This window comes from Camelus bactrianus, chromosome 8, assembly GCF_048773025.1.
Source record: "Camelus bactrianus isolate YW-2024 breed Bactrian camel chromosome 8, ASM4877302v1, whole genome shotgun sequence".
Lineage (NCBI taxonomy): Eukaryota > Metazoa > Chordata > Mammalia > Artiodactyla > Camelidae > Camelus > Camelus bactrianus.
In genome coordinates, this window is record NC_133546.1 from 1488061 (window position 1) to 1507162 (window position 19102).

The 19102-nt window shown below is 62.8% G+C and overlaps 1 protein-coding gene across 14 annotated transcripts in view; it reads left to right on the top strand.

Moving 5' to 3' along the window:
* The first annotated feature begins 598 nt into the window (after positions 1-598).
* The window catches only part of FRMD1 (FERM domain containing 1), a 30652-nt gene continuing 12148 nt past the window's right edge, over positions 599-19102 (top strand). For 5 of the 14 annotated variants that reach the window (XR_012508442.1, XR_012508441.1, XM_074367986.1 and 2 more), the window contains exons 1-2: positions 15714-15825; positions 15904-16097. Coding sequence is in view for 12 of the 14 variants with exons in the window: in XM_074367986.1 (XP_074224087.1) it covers positions 15738-15825; positions 15904-16097 (282 nt within the window). In the remaining 2 variants the exon portion in view is untranslated. The other 9 variants (XM_074367993.1, XM_074367994.1, XM_074367985.1 and 6 more) reach the window with 7 other exon arrangements.

A 19102-nucleotide genomic window follows, 5' to 3' on the forward strand; every position in this document is an offset into this window, starting at 1 on the left:
ACGCGCGCTCACGCTTCGGAGTATGGACGCCACCAGGCCCCTGCGACCCCGGGAAAGTGCGACCCAGGAACCTTGCAATCCGGTGATCCTGCAACCCTGGGAAGGAGCAAATGGGACTGTGCAATCCCAGGGCTGGGCAACCTCCGGGAGGTGCGACCCAGGACGCCCAATCCCTCCGGCGGGTCCAGAGAGGAGGTTTGGTCTCGGAGGCGGGCAGGGGAGAGGGAGGCGGAGGGGGAGGGGAGGGGCGGGACGTCAGAGAGGAGATGGGAGAAGGCGAGGGCGGAGCGGGGCGAGGGTACGCGGGGAGGGGCGGGGGCGCCGGCCAATCCCGAGCCCGGGCACCTCCCCCTCGGGATCGCCCGCAACCGCCGCCCCCGCGGGCTCCACACTGACCTCAACAGACTTGCGGCCACATTCACGCCGCGGACCCGGGACCCCGACCTGGACCCTGTCCCCGACCGTTATCCCGACCCAGATCCGGACCCTGACCCCGACCCGGAGACGGAGCCGGAGCCGGAGCCGGACCCGGAGCCGGACCCTGACCCAGACCCGGACCCTCGCCCCGACCCTCACCCCGACCCAGATCTGGACGCGGACCCCGACCTGGAGCCAGACCCGGATCCCGACCCGGACCCGAACCCAAACCCTGACCCCGACCCGGACCCTGACCCCCACCCAGACCCCGACCCGGAACCGTGAGCCTTGTGTACAGGACCCCGACTTCAACCTCCGCAGGTGAGCATCAGTCTCCGCGGGCGGGCGCGCCCCCGGCTGGGGGTCCTGGGGGGTCGTGGGCACCTCTCCGCCGTCACTTTCCGTGGATTACGCCGCTAGGTCCCAGACCTGGCCCCAGTTCGCGGTCGTCCCTCCGCGGCTTCTTACTTAGAGATGGGGTCGGGGTCGGGGTCGGGGTCGGGGTCGGTCTCTGCGCCAAGCGGTGGGCCAGCCCTCCTAGAGGGAGTCCCGGCCCCTCCCAGCCCTCCGCTCCTTCCTCCTCTTCTCTTGGCCCTCCCCCCACCCTCAGTCCCTCCCCCTCCCCCGCCCCCGCCCCCGCCCCTGCGGTGGCTCCGGGGCCCCGGACTCAACTCGCCCAGGCGCTGGGACGCCCTGACTTCCCGCCTCCTTTATTCCTTCCCCGCCCACTCTGCATCCAGGTGTGGCCTACAAGGTGGTTTTCTGAGCTTGTTTTGAGAGGGCTAGACTCCACAGGTTGCCTGAGGCAGACCTGGAGGAGGGGCTTCTAAGGTTCTGGAAGAGTCTCCTGTTTCCAGCACCTGTGGCTGGTTGTCATCAAAAGCCCTGAGAGGCAGACACCCAGGGTGGGGGGGCATGCCCAGCTGCTGGGCGGTGGACCCACAGGAGGACTGGAACCCCCCAGGTCCAGGTCGGCAGGTTCTGGTTGTTTGGGGTGACCTGTGTGGGGGGTCTTGAGGAGTGGCGTAGACTCAAGGTGACAAAGTAACATTAGCTGTTACTCTCCAAGGGGAGGACCTTCCCTTTGCTCAGCAAGGCCGCCCAAAGCCCCTCTTTTTTTCCTTCCCAGAAAGGAAGGCTGGAGGGGAGAGTGGCTGGGGAGCTAGGAGCGCCTGGGGTGGGGCTGAGGCCAGCTGGTGGGCAGCGTGGTTTGGGTCACTAGGTGCGTGCATGTCCGCCTTCCCTCGCAGAGTGCGTGGGCTTTTCTAGGAAGCTGTCAGCAGGGAGCCGGGCCTGTCCATCGGGAAGAGGCTGCTGGCTGCTTGGCCCTGGACCCCGTCCCCCTTTTCTGTGGGATCTAAAGGTGATTAGAAACAAAAAGGGCAGTGTGTCCCACACCCACCCACCCAGTTCCAGCAAAGGGGGGCAGGGAGGGGGCCGGGGGGAAGCAGCTGCCTCCTGTGCTCCCCGAAGAGGTGAACAGACAGAAGGAAGCCGGCAGGAAGGCCCGGCCCTGTGATGGCGCTTCACCCCGGGGCAGGCGTGTGCTGGGCCACTGCTGGTTTGACAAGAGGAGGCTCTGTAAGTCGCCCCCCACTTAACACGGGTGTGTCCACTTGGTTCCTTTTGGACTTCTAGGGGTTTTCTGGTGACCAGGAAAGTGGTGACACGGGGGCACAGAGGCCCCAGCCACCTCCCGGCCTGGGTATGGTTAAGCAGAGTGGAGGCCCAGCTGGGCGTTTTTACAGGCCCCCTTCCTGGCCTCTGGGCACAGGCTGGGGGGCCGGCAGGCATGTGTGAGGCCCACGGCCTCGGGTGGGAGGTGACGTGTTTGTGCGCGTGGGAGGGCTTTGTGGACACCAGAGTGAAGAGAGCTTTTCCAGAGAGCAGCCGTCAGCAGAGGCTGCATCCCTCCCATGAACAAGAGATGTGAGCTTGAACCTCAGGAAATCCTCGGCACCCCCAAGGGCCTCAGTGTGGTTTTCAGCGGGACCTGGCCAGGATGGGTGGCTTGCCAGCCACGTTAGGGTACAGGGCCTGCTCCCCCGTCACCTCACCCAGCCCCAGGCTAACCAGGACTGGTCTGGCCCAGGTGGGCTGTTGGGAGCCACCTCTGTGTGCTCCTGCCCTCCCCCCACGGGCCTGCAGGGGCCTGCATCTCATTTCTTCTAGAGGCAAGGGCCCCAAGCAGTCACAGTGACTTCTCAGGTGCCTTAAGCAGCCTGCTTTGGCTGCGCCGTTCTGCTCTCACGAAGGGCAGGCTGAACGCCATGGGGATGAGGTGCCGGAGAGGGGTCCACGCCTGCGGCCCCCACGTCTCATCTCCGTACTTGATCCCCACCTGGAGGGCCCATGTGCCGGCTCAGAGATGCGGCTGGGGCTCACGGGCCGGCGGGGCGGGGGTCTGACGCCGCACGGTGACCTCTGCTCCAGGCGGGCACAGCGGCTTCTTTCTTCCTGTCCTGTTTGTTTTGAGTTCTCGGTCTTTTTCGGAAGCTGGTTTCAAAAACTGCAAGAACTCACCCACCTGGAATCGCTTGCTTCCTTTGAGTCTGAAATATCCTCCCCGTGCAGACTGGGTCCCCTGGACCTGAAGGGGACTGTGCTTTGTTTCAAAATGACTGGATTTTGAGGAGCCAATCAGTCAGTCCTCTGCTCTCACAGGCAGGGCCGTGGGCCCAGGACTTTCCCAGATGACACCTGTTGTCCCAGGGCAGCTGTCACTCACAATCACATGGTGCTCGCTCTCCTCCCACCCCGTAGAACGCACAGTGGCAGCAAGGTGGGAACACCTGGCTCCGGGAGCCTTGCCTCTCCCGCCCCGCCCTGGCCACCCCCACCCCGCAGCGCCACTGCTGGAAGCCCTGGCCGGGGGCTGGCGGAGCTGCCGGCTGACATGAACGTCGCTCTGCAAGGCAGCTCAGTGAGCAGTGAGAGTGACTGCAGCAGTCCCAACACAGACATGTGAACGATGGTGGCGTTAGTGGGCTGGGCACTGGGCACCATGTAAGCGCTCCAGGGACATCAGCCCTTTAGTCCCGACCCAACCCCAGAAGGTGACCCTGGGCTCACTGTCCTGCTGGTGGAGCATGATGAGGACCCGGCACGTCAGCCTCCCTCCTCTAGGAGCCCTTGGAGGGACACCCAGTGACAACCATCAGCTGCTCCCTGGATGGCCTGGGTGGGGTCTGGTTCTCAGTGCACCTCCCACACTCACGGGCACGACCGAGATGCTGACATTAAGCTGCCGTCCTCACCCATCACCAAGGAGGCCATCATTCTGGTTACTTCACTCGATAACGTAATGGGGTAGGAGGGGTCAGAGGTTTACAGGGTGCCCGTGGCACCCAGGGCCCCACATCCTGCCGTAGGGACACAGAGAGTCCTACTGACCCCGACAGTACCCGCAGGGGGTGTGCCGGAGAGCGGCTTGGAGTCTGCTGGGCCTTGGGACTGCGGCTTGTCCCGGTCAGTGCCCGCTGCGCACGCCTCGGTGACCCGGGGACCCTGCCCTTGGCAGTCTCCTCCTCCCTCCTGTGGGCCTGACCATGTGGCCACTGCCAAGGCCTCCTGTCCAGCGCCTCCATCCCGCATCCCAGCCCCACGCCGCCTGAGTGAAGAGTCTGGGGCTGGGGTGGGTGGGGGTGAAGGGCACAGCTGGCGCTGAAAGTCAGGCCTCTCTCAGAGGGGTCTTCACGGGGTGCATGCTGCCGGAACTGCGTGGACACTGCCCCTGCGCTGGTAAAGGAGGCCACAGGCGGCCTGATGGAGCGGCTTGTTCTCGGCTCTGAAGAGTGACTTGGCACGTGGGTCTCACACATGTCCACTGAGCAGCTGGTCCCGGGGCAGAGAGCCAGCCAGGCACAGACCTGTCCCAGGAAGCGTGAGTCACAGCGCCACCAGAGTGGCCAGCAGACACGGAGGTCACAATGGTCTGACACAGTCAAGTGCCCCAGTGCCCCAGAGAGATGCGGGTCCAGGCCAGGGTGACTGCCTGCTGGAGGCCAGTGCACGGAGGGAAGGGCCTGAGGCAGAGGGGACAGTACCCTGGGAGGCGCGGAGGTGGGGCCTGGAGGTGGGGGGACCCCACGGTGGGGAGCCCGTGGTAGGGGGGCGTGGTGGGAAGGCCACGTAGAATCCCAGACAAAGAGAAGGCTGGGGGCGAGGGGGGCGGGCTGGAGGCAGGACCAGCTTTCTGTAGCCCACACCACGGTCAGGGTCAGAGGACCCGGAGGGGCGGTGGGAGCCTCTAGAGATTTTGCCCTGGGAGGCCGCACCTCATCCTGCTCTGTAGACATCCGGGACGGCTGTGAGGAGTGGGAAGGAAGGCGGAAGGTGTCGGGGGAACAGGCTGCTTCATGGCGCAAGCAGGAGATGTGGGCTGCACCGACCAGGCTGGTGGGAGTTCGGGTCAGAGGGGGCTTGGCTGGGGAGAGGGGAGTCGAAGGCTTTGGGAACAGGGGAGGCCTTCTGAAAAGTGGACAGGGCGGCGGGAGGAGGAGGGAGAAGCCGGCGAGTGGCCGCAGAGCAGACAGGAGGCCATGCAGGTCCCCCCACCTGTGTTCCCCTGAGCGTCACCAGGTGCAGGAGTGTGTGCTTACATAAGTGGAGTGGGTGTGCAATCCAGGGAGGGGGCGGGCGGTTAGCTGAGGTTCTCCAGAGAAACAACGGACAGGAGAGACAGGGACAAGGAGACAGAGCAGAGGTTACGGAGTTGGCTCACGTGACCGCGGGGCTGGCAGGCCCGGAGACCCAGGAAGAGCTGATGCTGCAGCTCGAGCTGAAAGGCATCTGGAGAAGAGTCTCCTCCCCCTCCTCCAGGGACCTCAGACTTGTCTCTTAGTCCGTCAACTGCTTGGATACAACCCACCCACATCATGGTGGGGGCCACTTAATTTAAATACTAGTCTCATCCAAAAATACCCTCATGGCAGCATCCATTGCTGGGCTCATGGCCCAGGCACATGGACACCACTGATGGTCCTGAGGACGGGCAGGAAGGAGGCCATGCTTGGTTCTCTGGCTGGGCACAGCCCTGTTGGCCCTTTGAGGTGCGGGGGGCACTGGGGTCCCAGGGGAGGCCAGCTAAGGTTTGTGACCCTATGCCCCAAGCACATTCCCAAATGCTGACAGCCGTTTTGCGGAGCGGCTCACCGGGATGTGACCCACACTGTGTCCTCGGGAGGTTCCTGGTGAAGTTTGAAACTGGCTGAGGACGCGGAGGGCATGGGGACCCCACAAGAGGGAGGCGCTCCGGGCGGCGGGCGGCAGCTTTCATAAGCGGGGGGCTTACGTGCAGGCTTGTCCTGGTGGCAGCAGGCGACGAGGCCTGTGCCGCTCCAGGGTCTTAGGTTTGTGCAGAGGCCTCAATGGGCTTGCCCGCGTTCACCTCTGGGCCGCCTCCACCACAGAGCGCTGGCCCGGGGCCACCTCCCGGACGCGACTCCTCGTGCACGGACCGGGGGGCGTGCGGAGCCTCATTCCAAGGCCGGGCGGGGAGAGGGCCTCCGGTGACGGGGGCCAGCTTGTGGTCACCAGTGGGCACGTCCTCTCGGCTGCTTCTACCACCACTGGAGGCCTAAAGCCGGGTCTCAGGGCAGCCAGGCTGAGGGCCCATCCGACCTGACGGGGGCCTGGGCTGAGGTGAGGGCACGCTGCGGGCCTCCCACTTCCTGCGGGAGCCACCGGCGTGTGTGCGCTCCTGATCCCGGTGTACAGCGTGCGCCTCTAAGTTGGAGCAGCGATGGGAGAGGCACATGGGGGCACCGAGGCGCTAGCTGCAGGCCCCTCCCAGTAACCTTGCAGGGTTTTGGTAGGGATCAGAGGCAGTCTGGGCCATGTGATAGATTCGAAATAAATGGTAATGGAGACCCTCTGGGGTCCCCCACTTTCTGAGGATGTGCCCCTCCACCAGGGGTGTGGGATTCCCGCTCCATGAAGTGGGGCCCTGAACCCTCCTCTGCCTGGGGACTTCGGTGTCTGGGGCTAGCGCACAAGTCAGGTTCAGAAGTCCCAGGGCCCACCTTCCCAGGCAGACGGCACAGCACACACCTTCACCCGACTCAGAGTCATCGGGGGTGCGGGGCATCTCCGCCCCCCTTGCTACACCCACCATCCCCTGAGGAATGAAGCGCATTTGAAAGGGCTTTATTCTGGGGCTTCAGAAGGTCTGGCAAGTGTTACTCAACAAAGTCTAGGAACCTTGAAGGCTACAGCCACTTCCCTCCCCTCCTGGGGACCCCCACCCCCACCCCCACCCCCACCCCCAGGCTCCAGACAGCTAGCAGGCCTGCCCGCGCGGCCTGGGCACCCCGCCGCCCGCCCGCGGCACATCTTTGGAGTGAACGACCCCCTCCCACCCTCCCACAGCCCACCTGCTCACTTGGGCGTCTGTCCGTCTTCCCAGTGTCTGCTCCGTTCCCAGAGGTCTTGCCAGGTGACTGGCTCTAACTGGATGAACTGGACCCTGATGAGGGGTGCTCCACGTGCCTCCCCGCAGGTCACCCCACCCACCCTTGACCCCCCGACCCCCATCTCAGGGCTGCGCCTCTCCCGGAGGCGAGAGGCCGTGTCCAGATGCACCTCAGTTCTGAGTCAGTCGAGAGTTTGCTGTGGTGGTTCGTCCTTCGGGTTCTGGAAAGGACAGTGTCGTGCTAGACCCTGAGACGGAGCTCTCGGGGTAGCGTCTGCGTGCCACCAGGACATGGAGGGTCCTCGGAAAATAACCAGGGTTTGGAGAAACCAGACCTGCGTCCTGAAAATGGGACGGGGCTGTTGGCTGGGGTGACTGGTCACCACCTGCCTTTTCCTGCCCCACCTCTGGCCTTGCTCCTTAAACTAGTGACGTTTCACGAATGCTGGGGTGGGGGGGGTGTGTGCGTGTGTGTTTAAAAATTCAACCTGATACTGTTGGATTGCAGCTCGCACGTATTTGAAATTGTTCTTGATTCTTTGTCATTCACAACAATGTGGATCAATAGCACGTTTGAAGCCGCTCAAGGTGCAGATGCCCCCGCTGCCGCTTTCCCTGCTTCTGAAGTCAGGCGCCAGGCTCAGCTCCTCGGCTGGGCCCGGGCTGCGTCAGAGGCTCCGACGAAGAGTGCTCAGGGCTCTCTGCGTGGGGCCCACGCCCCCTCAGCAGAGGGAGGCCGAGCAGAAGGGCCCGGTGTCGGAGCCGGGAGACCGGCCGCCTGGGTGCCCCGTGTCCCGGCTCCCACAGAGGGAGGTGGAGGTCGGCTGCAGCTTGGGCCAGTCTGCCCTGCGGTTCAGACTCTCCTCTGGACCGTGCTTTCCATATTGGGGGCTCCTGACTGCTAGAAAGCCCAGTTCAGGTTTTTATCTCACCGACTCAGTAAGCAGCTGACAGGGCAACTCTGCAGCCACAGTGCCTGGGCGGCCAGCTGAGCAGGAGGACACTGCTGCCCCCGCAGGAGACGTCCCCTCTCCGAATCGCCGAGCAGAGAAGGACCTGATGTGGGCGCTCCTTCCACCGGGTGCCTGGCCATCTGTGGGCATCCTAGAGCTTAGTCCTCACTTTCCCTTCTCCGGGTTTTGACCCTTGGTTTGTAAATTCATAACGTCAAGTCCAGAAAAACCGGCCACTCTCCCCTTGCATTAGGCTCGCCTTTTGTTCGTTCTCTCTGCTGCTGCAGGGGCCGGAGACGCGCTGCCGCTCTGTGCGCCTCGGTGGGTCGGCGTCCAAGACGTCCCTGGTCCCGCGTGGGCCCAAACCCCTCAGGCCAGGCGTAGGACCTGCGCTGGGCGTCTGGGTTGGGAGGTCCCTGGCCTGTTAGAGACAGCACCGCAGCACTGTGGGGAGGGGCGGGGGTGTGTGCAGCCCTGGCTGGTGCCTTGGTTCTGGTCTCAGAGATGGTTCTGTTCCTGGGCAGTTCTCTTGTCCCTTTTGGACCTCAGTTTTCCCCAGCTGTGAAAGGGAAGTAACATGAGCCTTCTTGTCGTACGGGATTGTGTATCTGAAAGCATGTGGGAAGGTTTAAGCATAAATACAGAATATGAAAGCGAAATGTAAAGTTCACTGTGCTCAGAGACAATGTGGAAGGACAGACGCCAGGTGCGCAGCCCGGCTGAGAAGGACAGACGGACGTAACAAGGGAAGGTCAGGCTCTGCTGAGCTCTCAAGGGCCGCCAGCCTGGAGGAGGTAACTAGCTGCCAAGGCAGCCTGCTAGCAGGTGGCTGGGGGGGGGATGCGGTCTGCAGAGCACAGGTGCCCCTAAGCGGGTCCCTCACTGGACAACAAGCCCTGAGGTCACTGTTTAAAGTCACAGCACACGACACAAGAGGTGCGGACACACGGGCAAGGCCTATGGACTGGCCACTCCAGACACAGCCTCCTGGTGACAGCACGCCTGCCTGGAGTGAGGGAGACAGGCAGGGACAGGCCTGGGCCCTCGAGACAGTCAGTCCGAGACTTGGGGGTGCAGCTCAGAGCCCGCTCATCTCCGAGTCCCCTTTGCACTGCAGTGAAATCGTAGAGGCACAGCCCCTCCGTCAGGCGGGGGCGTCTGCTGGGTCTGCGCGTTGCTCTGGGACGCCGGTTCTCTCGCGGCGCTGGACCAGCGGCCTCAGCGGCACCAGGGAACTTGCTGGAAAGGCAGTCATCCTGCTGGGCCTGCCCCAGGCTCTCCATACGTCACTAACCAGGGAGAGAGTGTGGGATGTAACTTTGTCTTTTCCACCAAGTCCTTGAATTTGTGACAGTGACCTCTGTGGTTCTTGGGGCCCCTTTCCCACAGAGCCCAGGGCAGTGCAGGACCTGACCTGCGGCCCCGGGGCCACCTGGGAGAGGCTGCGGCTTCTTTGGGGCCTCCCCCTCAGCCTTGGGTAGAAACCAGGAAACCTGATTCCAGAGCCAGGTGATCCTCAGTGTGCAAGTCTGGGAAATGGAGATACAGCCCCCGTGCGAGGATTGCTAAGGATCAACCTGGCAAATGTTCCTGGCATGTGGTGGGTGTCTTTAACTCCACATGTGTGGCTGGGGACATACAGTGGGCCGTGGGCTGCTCTGGGCAGGGGCTGAAGCACTGGGGAGACTGCAGTGACCAAGTCTGTGGAGCTTCCTTCTGGGGGAGAGAGATAGACAACACACATGCAAGTGGTGAAACCATGCCCGGAGCCGGGAGCTGGGACAGGCGTTCCCCGTGATGAGACGTGCGAGCTAGTTCCTGAACGGTACAGGGACAAGACAGGAAGACGTGCTGGGAGGAGCATGTGCAAAGGTCCAGGGGCAGGAAGGTGGGGAGGCCAGAGAGCAAACAGGGCCACCCTTGGAGGGGCTTGAAGGCCAAGGTCACACTCAGGACTCCAGCTTCTCCTGCACAAGAGATGCAAGCGTCCTCAGACCCTGAGCTGGAGGGCAGTGAGCTGCTCTCTGTTTTAGCAGAGAATGGCAGGTGGGGGTGGGCCAGAAGAGGAGACTGGGAGCACTGGAGGTGAGTGCAGACCAGGTGGCAGAGGCGGGGAGCGCTATCGGAAGGTGCCGGGGAGTTTTGAAGATAAAACCATGAGGATTTGCTGCTGTCTGGACTTGGGGTGGGAGGGAAAAGAAGCGCCGGGGCTGAGCGGCTGTCTCTGTTTCCCAGTGACAGGGACACACCGGGCGGCTCAGCAGTGGGCTTGGCGGCGCCTCCAGAATAAAGGAAGGAATGGATCCCTCCAGTGCCAGGGTGACCGGTCCTCCCGCCTGGCCGGCACCCCGTGTCCCAAGTCTCCCCGGCTCTGCCGTCCTCTCGCTTGTCTGAGGGCAGAACCGCACCTGCAGTAAGCCGGAGGCGCCCTGCCGGCAGTGTGGCTGCGGCCGCGCCTGCCTCTGGGCCCCCCGCCCCCCCAGGGCTCCCGGCTTCCAAGGACCTGAGAACACGGGGTGGGGTCTGCCCGATGCAAACGGGAAGGGATGCCTGATGGGTAGGGGGTTCAAAAGCAACAATAAAGTGCACTTAGCCAGCCTGTGTTCCTGTGCAGATTGTAAACTGCATTGGTGGGAAAACACCTCCCTTCCCTGTGGGGGCGGATCGCCCCCCTCCTGGCTCCCCTACTCCACACACACCAGGCTGCTTATCCCACGGTCTCCGGCACACAGCTGAGGATGGGGAGGCCTAGGGACCACTCCCCACGTTGCCCAGCTGCCTGTGGCCAGTCCGGGTTTGCACCTGCAGCCTGGGCAGCTTCCTGCTCGTCACAGACTCATAGGTGAGACGCGGCCCCAGCCTGTGGCCCTGGCACCGGGGCTGTCTTTTGCCAAAATCATTTTACTTTCCAAAGCGTGTCTCTCTCTCTGGAGCTATGGCTCCAGTGTCCCTGAGTCGGCATAGGGACAGCTCGGGTTCCAAGTGAGGGTGGGGGAGGCCTCAGGGATGGAAATGCATAACCCAGCAGACAGACAGACAGACAGCTGAATCCCAAAGCCCTTTGGGTAACTAGCTCACATATTTGGAAGCACTAAACTTTGCTGAATGGAGTCGAAGGCTCGCGCTGTGGAGGTGAGGGGTGGAAGGCCCCCTCTGTCTGGGCTGCCCCCCCAAGCCTCTTGCCCCGGGCCCCAGGGCTCAGTGCAGGTCAGGTGGTGGGGGCAGGGGTTGCGGGGGCAGGAGTAGGGGAGCTCCATCCTAAACTAATAGTCGTGGCAAATTGAGCAAGGCTAGCATTTGTGCGCAGAGGGGAGGAGGCAGGGAGGGAACGCTGAGCACCTGCTCTCCGGGCTGAAAGGGGAGTTGGAGGGTGAGGGGGGCGGGGGCGGGGGCCTGGGCCACTGAGGCTGCAGTCAGCTGGCTCACTGCTTCCCTTTTCTGCAACTCCCTTCTCCCGAACTGTCTTGTCCTGTCCTGCATTTCATCTCTCTCCTCAGGAGCAAGGCCGAGGTTGATCCTAGGGGCCCTCTGTGTCCAAATCAGGAATCTAGTGACCGTGACTGGAGGGCAGTGGCTTGAGCAGCAGAACCCCGTGTCCCCAACTGGAGCAAACGCCGATTTGTCCCACCAAGTAACAGCTGCAGGCTTCAGACAAGCGCCAGCCCCTCCCGCCTCAGAGTTCTTATCTCCGCAGTGGGGACGATGATGTCTTTGTCTCCGGCTTGTCGTAGGATGAGGGGGGCCCTCCGTGTGACTCAGAGCCAGCTGTCCCTGGGACCCCCAGCCCTGCCGTCCTGCAGCAAACACCAAATTCTGTCCATGCTGCTGACCCACTCTGTCTGGGCTTCTGACCCACGCACGCCCCCTCCCCAGTCCTGGCTTCCCAAGCCCGCGCTCTGGGCACACAAAGCCCTGTGCAGGAGAAGCGGGGGCTGGGAGGGGGCCCGGGCCTCCGCCCTAACCAAAGTGGGAGGTGGGGGACACAGACAGTGTCTTGCTCCACCCCTTTAAATGAAGGGTCCGGAGGAGCACTGGTGTCTGGGGAAAGTAACCGAGGGCCTCAGGACGGGACGTTCACGTACCTCCCAGGCTGGTCCAGTCAGCACGGCCTTGAGTGGGGTGTGGCTCTAGGTGGTGGGTGAAGGGCCTCCCCCACCCCTGTTCTGTGGCTCTGTGCTCAGAGGGGGTGGCCTGGGGCGTCCTCGCGTCCGGGCCTCCAGCCCTGATTCCTGGCAGGAGTAACGCCGGTGCACCGCCAGTGCTCCGGGAGCAGCTCTCACAGTGAAAGGTGAGTGTCACGTGTGACAGGTGAATTGATTTATATTAAAGGCTGGAAAGGGCTGGGCCTCAGAAAAGGGGAGACGCTCCACTCTACTGCTCTCCCAGTCTGCTGACCCCAAGGGGCCCAGGCCCGTCCCCGTCCTTGTGCGGGTGTCCACACAGGGTCCTGCTGACCCTGGGCCCTGGACTCTGGGCCCCGAGCAGCCCTGCCCCGTCCGCATCCCACCAGCAGGCAGTTACGCATTCCTGTGTCTCAGCGAATTCTTCCAGCTGCATCTTTGTGCCTGGGGACGCGAGGGCGAGGGACAGCCCATCCCACGTTCTCACAGTTCCCTTGTACTTCTCAGATGCCTTTCTTGTTCGGGTTAATTAATTTAATTTAATTTCTTATTCAACTAGATTGGTTAATTTTTTGACTTTGTAGCATTTTGTCCACTATGATCCATTTCTCTGAAGCAGAAACTTTTCCATTAGAACACACACAAAGCGCGCACGGCATCAAGATGCATGTTTCTTCTCTACCCCGAGTTCTTATTCTTGTGCCCCTTTGTCAGCCGCATGGATGCTGAAAAGGCAGGTGTCCCATGACTGGACAGTCAGCTCGGGACTTTGTCACACTGGCATCTGGTCCTGGTGGGCGAACCCAGAAGTGGGTCCAGACAAGGACCAGTAGCTTCACTCTCTGCGGCTCCCAGACTGGACTGATGGGGCCGGGGGAACGGGGGCAGGGCGGCTTATGGGGTGGGGCTTGGTTTTAGGATGTCACGTGAGAGGGACGTTGGAGCTCGGCCTAGGGGCATTTGTCCATCGGTCGCCAGTGTGTCCGGCTCGTTCCTGTCCCAGGGCCCAGAGGCCTAGTGTGCCCTTGGCCGCAATGTTCATGGACCTCGTCCTACTGAGCCCACTCACATGGTGCCTGTGGCTTCTGCGAGTCCCTTGGCCCCATTCCTTTCCTTGTCTGTCACTGCTGTGTCCCTGAATCTTAGCCTGATGGTTGCACCCAGAGGTGCCCTGTGGCTGTCCTGTGGGTGCCAGGTGAGCCTAGGAGCCCCAATTTCACCAGGGTGGTGGGGGGGGGCGGTGGGCAGTGCTTGCTGCAGATAAAGAAGGAATCAGACTGCAGGTGCTCCCTGCAGGGCGTCACTTTGGAACCTCAGTCAAAGGTCAGTTTGAGGAAGAGCAGCGCGTGCTCAGAGAGGGCTGGGCCACGGGCCTGGGTGCGCCAGCCCTCCCACAACCTGCCCTTGACTTTGGGTTTTAACTGAGGCCAAGAGGTGGGAGCGGGTGGCTGACGCAGCCCAGCCTGCCTGCGTGGTCCGCAGAGAGCCCTCCAGCTGCCTCTGCCTTTCCTCCGGGAAGCAGGCCCGGGACCCCCGCAGGGTGACCCCTCCAGTGTCCACGGTCTCCGGGCTGGGGCTGCGAGGGGTCCTCAGCTCCCTCCCACCGCCAGGCTGAGGCACGTCCGGGCTGCCCCAGCCTCCGCACTCACCCGCGTCTCCGGGCGGCCGTCAGACCCCAGTGCGTCCCAAAATGCTGACATCTGTCGGCCCGGGACACTGGAGTTACGCTGGGCAGGTCCACGAGAATGAGCGGTTCCCTAGAGGGTCTCTGGGCCTGAGAGGTGGCAGATCTGGGCGGGACAGCCCTTGGCTTCTCGGGGCCTCGTGCCCCCTGCGGGCACAGTGAGCGAGCTAGTGGCGTCCAGCCTGCTTTTCAAGGAAGGTGAGGATGAAAGAAGCCCGGCAGGAAGCAGCGCGGCGAGCGTGGCCGTGGGGTGCGGCCCGGCTCTCCCCCCGACGCCGGGGTCCGGGCGTGCGGGGCCCCAGAGGGGGCGGCAAGTGTGCGCTGGGCGGCAGGGGCCGGCGGGAAGGCCTCTAGCCACGCAGCTCGGCCTCCGGACTCAGACCCCCTGTCCCCAGGGCACGCGCACACGCACGCTCGTGTGCACGCACAGCCACGCGCACACACGCCTGCCGGGTGGGGGCGCCTCCGGCAGATGCCTTTGGCGCCGTCTGTTGAGTGAGTTTCTGTGATTTTCCAGTATTTTATAACGTGTTTTAACAGCGCTATTGAGGTATGATTTACATGCTATAAAATACACTCGCTTTAAGTGAACAGTTGAGTGTGTGTTAGCAAGTTTACGACATGCAGCCTCCACTGTCCGACTGTGGGACGTCCCACACCCTGGGCGGCGGCCTCCAGCCCGGGCAGCGCGGGCCTGCTCTCTGCGTCTCTGCGTGTTGCCTTTTCTGTGAGTTCATGGAATCTGGACCCAGACATGTGTCCCTGCAGTGGCTCGGCCTTCTGTTACCTGTGCCCATATCAGGGCCGCGCGCCTTTGTTGCTGAGCGGCTCTCCTGCCTTGTTTTGTGAAACCTGTGCTTTCTGGAATTATGTTTCAGAGGCTTTATTTCTAGAACATTCTTGGCAGGCCCATCTGGTGACAGAGGACCAAGACTAAGTATCCAGAGTCTTCACTCCTGTGCCCCTTCCTCCCCCGCCTCAGGGCTCCTGTGTGTGTGTGTGTTGTGCGTGTGCTCGCGTGTGCGTGTGTGCACATGTGCGCGTGCTTTGCGGAGGTGCGCTGCTCCCTCGAGTCCTCCCCGTGTGCTCGGACATTCGTGGAAAGGGGCAGTTTCCTTCGTCAGCAGGAACGCCAGTGACCTTCAGTCATGGGTCCCAGGCCAGTGACTGGAGCAGCTCAGGCACACTTGAGGGGACAGCGGGGGTCTGGTACCTGCTTTCCGGCTCTTTGGACATTTCAAAAAGTCACTCAGTGGCCAGCTGCAAGGACACGCATGTTGGATGAGAATAGTGTTGCGTCCACCCTGAAGAGAGAAGATGGCAGTGGCGTCCTGGACTCACGTGGGGCATGGAGAGCTGGGCCGATGGGGGATCGCGGGCAGGCAGAGCCAGGCAGAGACCTCCTTGTCGCTCTCTGCTCTCCACGCCTTCTGACCCCCAGAGGGACAGCGGGAACCCAGTTCCCTGGGAGCTGCCCAGTGGCATCTCACACAGCCTCCTGTGTCTGTCAGATAAATGCCTCCCCAGTCCCTCCCAAGGGGGACAGCTCGGGACCCCTCCCGGCTCACCCAGTAATGGGCACACCCAGGGTGCTGGCTGGGCCTTCCGGCTCCAAAGCCCCTGGAAGGGGGTTGTTCTCTGGTTCTGTGGCCAAGTGAGGACCTCGCCCTTTAACACGCTCTTCCCAGGGGGGTCGCAGTTCACCAGCTCAGCTTACCCTCTGTGGTGGGAGATGGTTCCTGCCACCCCCGCCTTCACCTGCAGCAGGTGTTCGCAGGCCGGGCAGGAGGCAGTGGCCACGGCCCAAAGGGGCTCAGAGCAGGTCTGCACTGGGCCTTGTTTGGGGTCCAGCACTGTTGCTGCCTCTGGACGGGAGGGAGGGTGCAGTGGGGGGGGGCGCTCTGCCAGGCATCCTCTGAGCTCTGTCGGCCCCTCCAGCTCCTGCAGGATCCTCGGTGGCAGCCCTGGGTCTGGGATCCGGGTAATGGGCTTTGGGCACCTGACATTCAGTCCCTGAACCAAGGAGATGAACAGGGAGGCTGCGGCCGGAGCCTGCAAAGGGTCCCTGGGCGGTTGGGTCGGCTGGAGGCAAGGCGGTGCCAGCCTGGTGTTTATTTGCGTTCCAGCCACCTGCACACGGCCCACTCTTTATGACTCTGGACCTTGTCCGGGCACCGCCGCCGGGTTTCCCAGCCAGGAGCTCAGCCAGGCGCCCGTCCCTGGGAAGCCTACAGCTGAGTGAGTTTGGGGGTACAGCGTCCCACCTGTGGACGGATGGCAGAAGAGGGTGGTGACATGTGACACCTGTCCCTCCAGGTGGCACGCAGGCTGTTGGCTGCCCGGGCTCGGTCCCCAGTGAGTTCTCTCCCGCAGGAGGCGATGAGGGGATCCTGCTCCTGAGATCCCGCGTGCAGCCAGCGGGAGCGACCCTGGGACGGGAGATGACGGCGGAGCACAGGGATGTCCTGGTGGTGCTGCCCACATGGGAGCGGCTGCGGCTGGTCGTGCGGGTGAGCATGCCGGAGAGCGGAGGTTGGGACAGGCCATGTGTGCAGGGGTGACGGTGGGGACAGCGGGGCTGTGTGGGGACCGTGTGGGGCCAGTGTTCTCACTGCCCTTCCCTCTTTGATTGACAGCATTGTGTTAAATTTCCGCCACCACTAGCTGCCCTGAAGGTAGAGAAACTGACTCTTGCCCTGGTCACTTTTACACTGTGTGTCCCTCTTGCTCTGTAGCCGTGGCTGAGACCTGGCCCAAGCGGAACACAGCCTGGCGCCCACAGCGTCCACTGTCTGGGGCTGAGCAGCGCCCAGTTCCCAGGGTCTGCGTCCACGTGGGTTGATGTCATTCTGAGGGGCCCGTCCCTCCTGGAGCCTCCTCCTGGGACCTGACTGGGGGCGGATGTGAGGGAGGCTGCGTCCTCCACCTGGAAGAAGCACTAAAGTGGGTCAGGGAACCAGATTCAGACCCAGGAGACAGGAGTCAGTTCGTCCCCACCTTGTCTGCAGGTGACCGTGAGGTCCTGCTGGGAGGCACAGACCGAGGTCTGTTCTCCCACGAAGGTGACGATGTTAGAAGGGAGAAGTTGGGGTCCCAGACCCCAAAGCTTCCCAGCATTCAAGCAGGCACGCAGTCCCGTGAAGCTGGGTTAAGTTCTGATGCGGCCCCTGGTCCTGCTCCCCCTGACTCTTCCATGTCCCCTTTTGGCATCTTGAATGGCTGGGCTTTCCCACGAGGTCTCAGTACCTGACTCCTTCCCTGGGGGAGGAGGGACTGAAAGAAGAGACCAGGTTGGCAGTGGCCTTGCACAGGAACTCCTGGGAGGCGCAAAGGACCTCCCGGACAGGACTTCTCGCGGGAGGAGCTGTGTGGTGAGCCGGGGCGTGGGGACAGCACCCCCGCCACTCCATAGTGGGTGTTGGGTGGGGGGTGCGTGGGGACTCAGCCACTCAGAGCCTGCACATCCGGGCCTCCTGCACCCCAGTTCTGACCCTCGGGGCACTGGGGCGTTCTGGGGCGTCAGTGCCAGCTGGGACCTTGTCATCGCTGTTGCTGGGGGACTGAGAGGAAGTGAAGTGGCTTAGGCCCTCCAGTGCCAGGCGCCCCCGTGCGCCATTGCCGTGGCTCTTCCGGGCGTTTCTGAGCCACGGTCCAGCTGCACGTGCCTCCAGCCTGTCCCCTCCTTACCACCAGGGCCCCCGCAGCCGCCCCGCACCAGCTAGCGGCCCGCATGCCGGGCGCTCTGCCACGTCCCACGTGCCCTGCCTCCCTGACCCTCTCCACGGCGGCCAGCGAGCCCCTTCCCGTCAGTCTGATCTCACAGCTGGGAACCAGGCCCCGGGCTGGGCGAGTGCTCGGGGCCGAGTCGGGGCTCTGGGCAAGGACCGCCGGGCCCGGGCCCAGGCCCATCTGTGCTCCCACGGCAGGTGTCGCTGTGCCGCTCCTGCAGGGGAGCCGGGGCAGCGCGGGCGGCAGGGCGCCCGCTCTTCAGCCCAAGCTCTGCGCTGGAGGAGGGCCAGGGAGGGCTCGGGCCTCTCATTTGGCCCCCAAAGGGAGAGTTCCTGATGGGTGTTGCTGACCGTGAGAACCACGCCATATTTCTGCATCTCCTTCCTGGAAACACGGGGACAAGAGGGCTCGGGCGGCTGACTTCCAAGTGGAAACACCTGTGTCCTGTGTCCAGCTGTCAGCGGGCTGCCTCCGGCTCAGTCGGGGGAAGCTGGGCTCTCCCCGTCTCTCTTTCCCTCCCGCTCTCACCTTCTCTGCCCGTCCGGGTGAGTTTAGAGGCACAGGAAAGCTCCGAGGAAGGTGGCTGGCCCCCGACGGAGTATTTTCTTTGGGGAGAACTGTGGTTTGTGAGAATGCAGCACTTAGAGGGGGGGTGGTCCCTGCAGGGCTGATCTGCTGCTGCCTCTCAGATCTGAATGCAGCTTGGCTCCTGGGAAGGTCTTGGTCCAAGTCCTGGGAGCCTCTGCTCTGCTCAGGGACACGTGTCTGTATTTGAGTCAATGCCCCCAAGCTTCAGTGTCCCCATCTGAGGACAAGATGCTGGAGCTCATTGGTGGGTTTTCCGGGAATTCCCTGCATCCTTAGAGGTGCCTCAAGCCACAGGGAAGGCACAGTAAGAGGCTGGGGGGAAGGGGGGGAGGGGGGCCTGGGGCCTTGCCCTCCTCACCATGTGAGCCTGTTTCTTCAGTGAAATTCAGGGTAAGGCTTTCCTGAAGGGCTGTGCGGCCAGAGCAGAGCTGAACTGTCTGGGTTGAGGCACGGATCTTGGCTGCCACGGGGCCCACGGAGCCGGCTCATTTTCGGGGCGTGTGCACACGGGCTAGCAGTGAGGGAGACCCTGTATGTAGCTCTACCACGTCCTCACATCCAGTCGTCCAGAAATTGCGGGCTGGGAGGACCTTTGCTGCCAGTATGGATCATGGAGGCTGAGGCGCTGTCCCTCACCCAGTTAAATGGATGCCCACAAGGCCGTCACGGAGCTCACTGCTGGGAAGTGGGACCACCGGAGATGCTGTGGGTTCGCAGAGGACAGTCGGCCTTCCCCAAACCACAGGCGCTCCGCTGGTCCCCAGGCGTATCTGTCCCTCAGCAGGAAGCCTGCCACAGGAGTCCCAAGAGACTGGGAGCAGGCCGGGGGCTGCGTGCTCAGTGCCCTGGGCCCTCGCGCTCCGCCTGCTGCGTGCGATTTTGTGCAGGGACCTCAGCTGCCTGCGGTACGTGGGTCTTCGTTCAGTGACCCTGAGCTTCCCCTGGCCGGCCTCACACACACAGACACGCGGGAATTTGGAGGACAGAGGACCGCACCAGACCCACCCAGAGACACATCGGCTGCGGGATGAAGGATCCCATGTGTCCCGCAAAGCAACGGGCAGAGAAAGGGCCTGGGACGGGGACCTTCCCTGAGTCCTGATTCAAATCAGCAAAGCACAAAAAATGCTGACCATTAGGAGACAACTGGAAATTTGCACTTATGGGGTGTTTGCTATTAAGTTGTTCAGTATTTAGG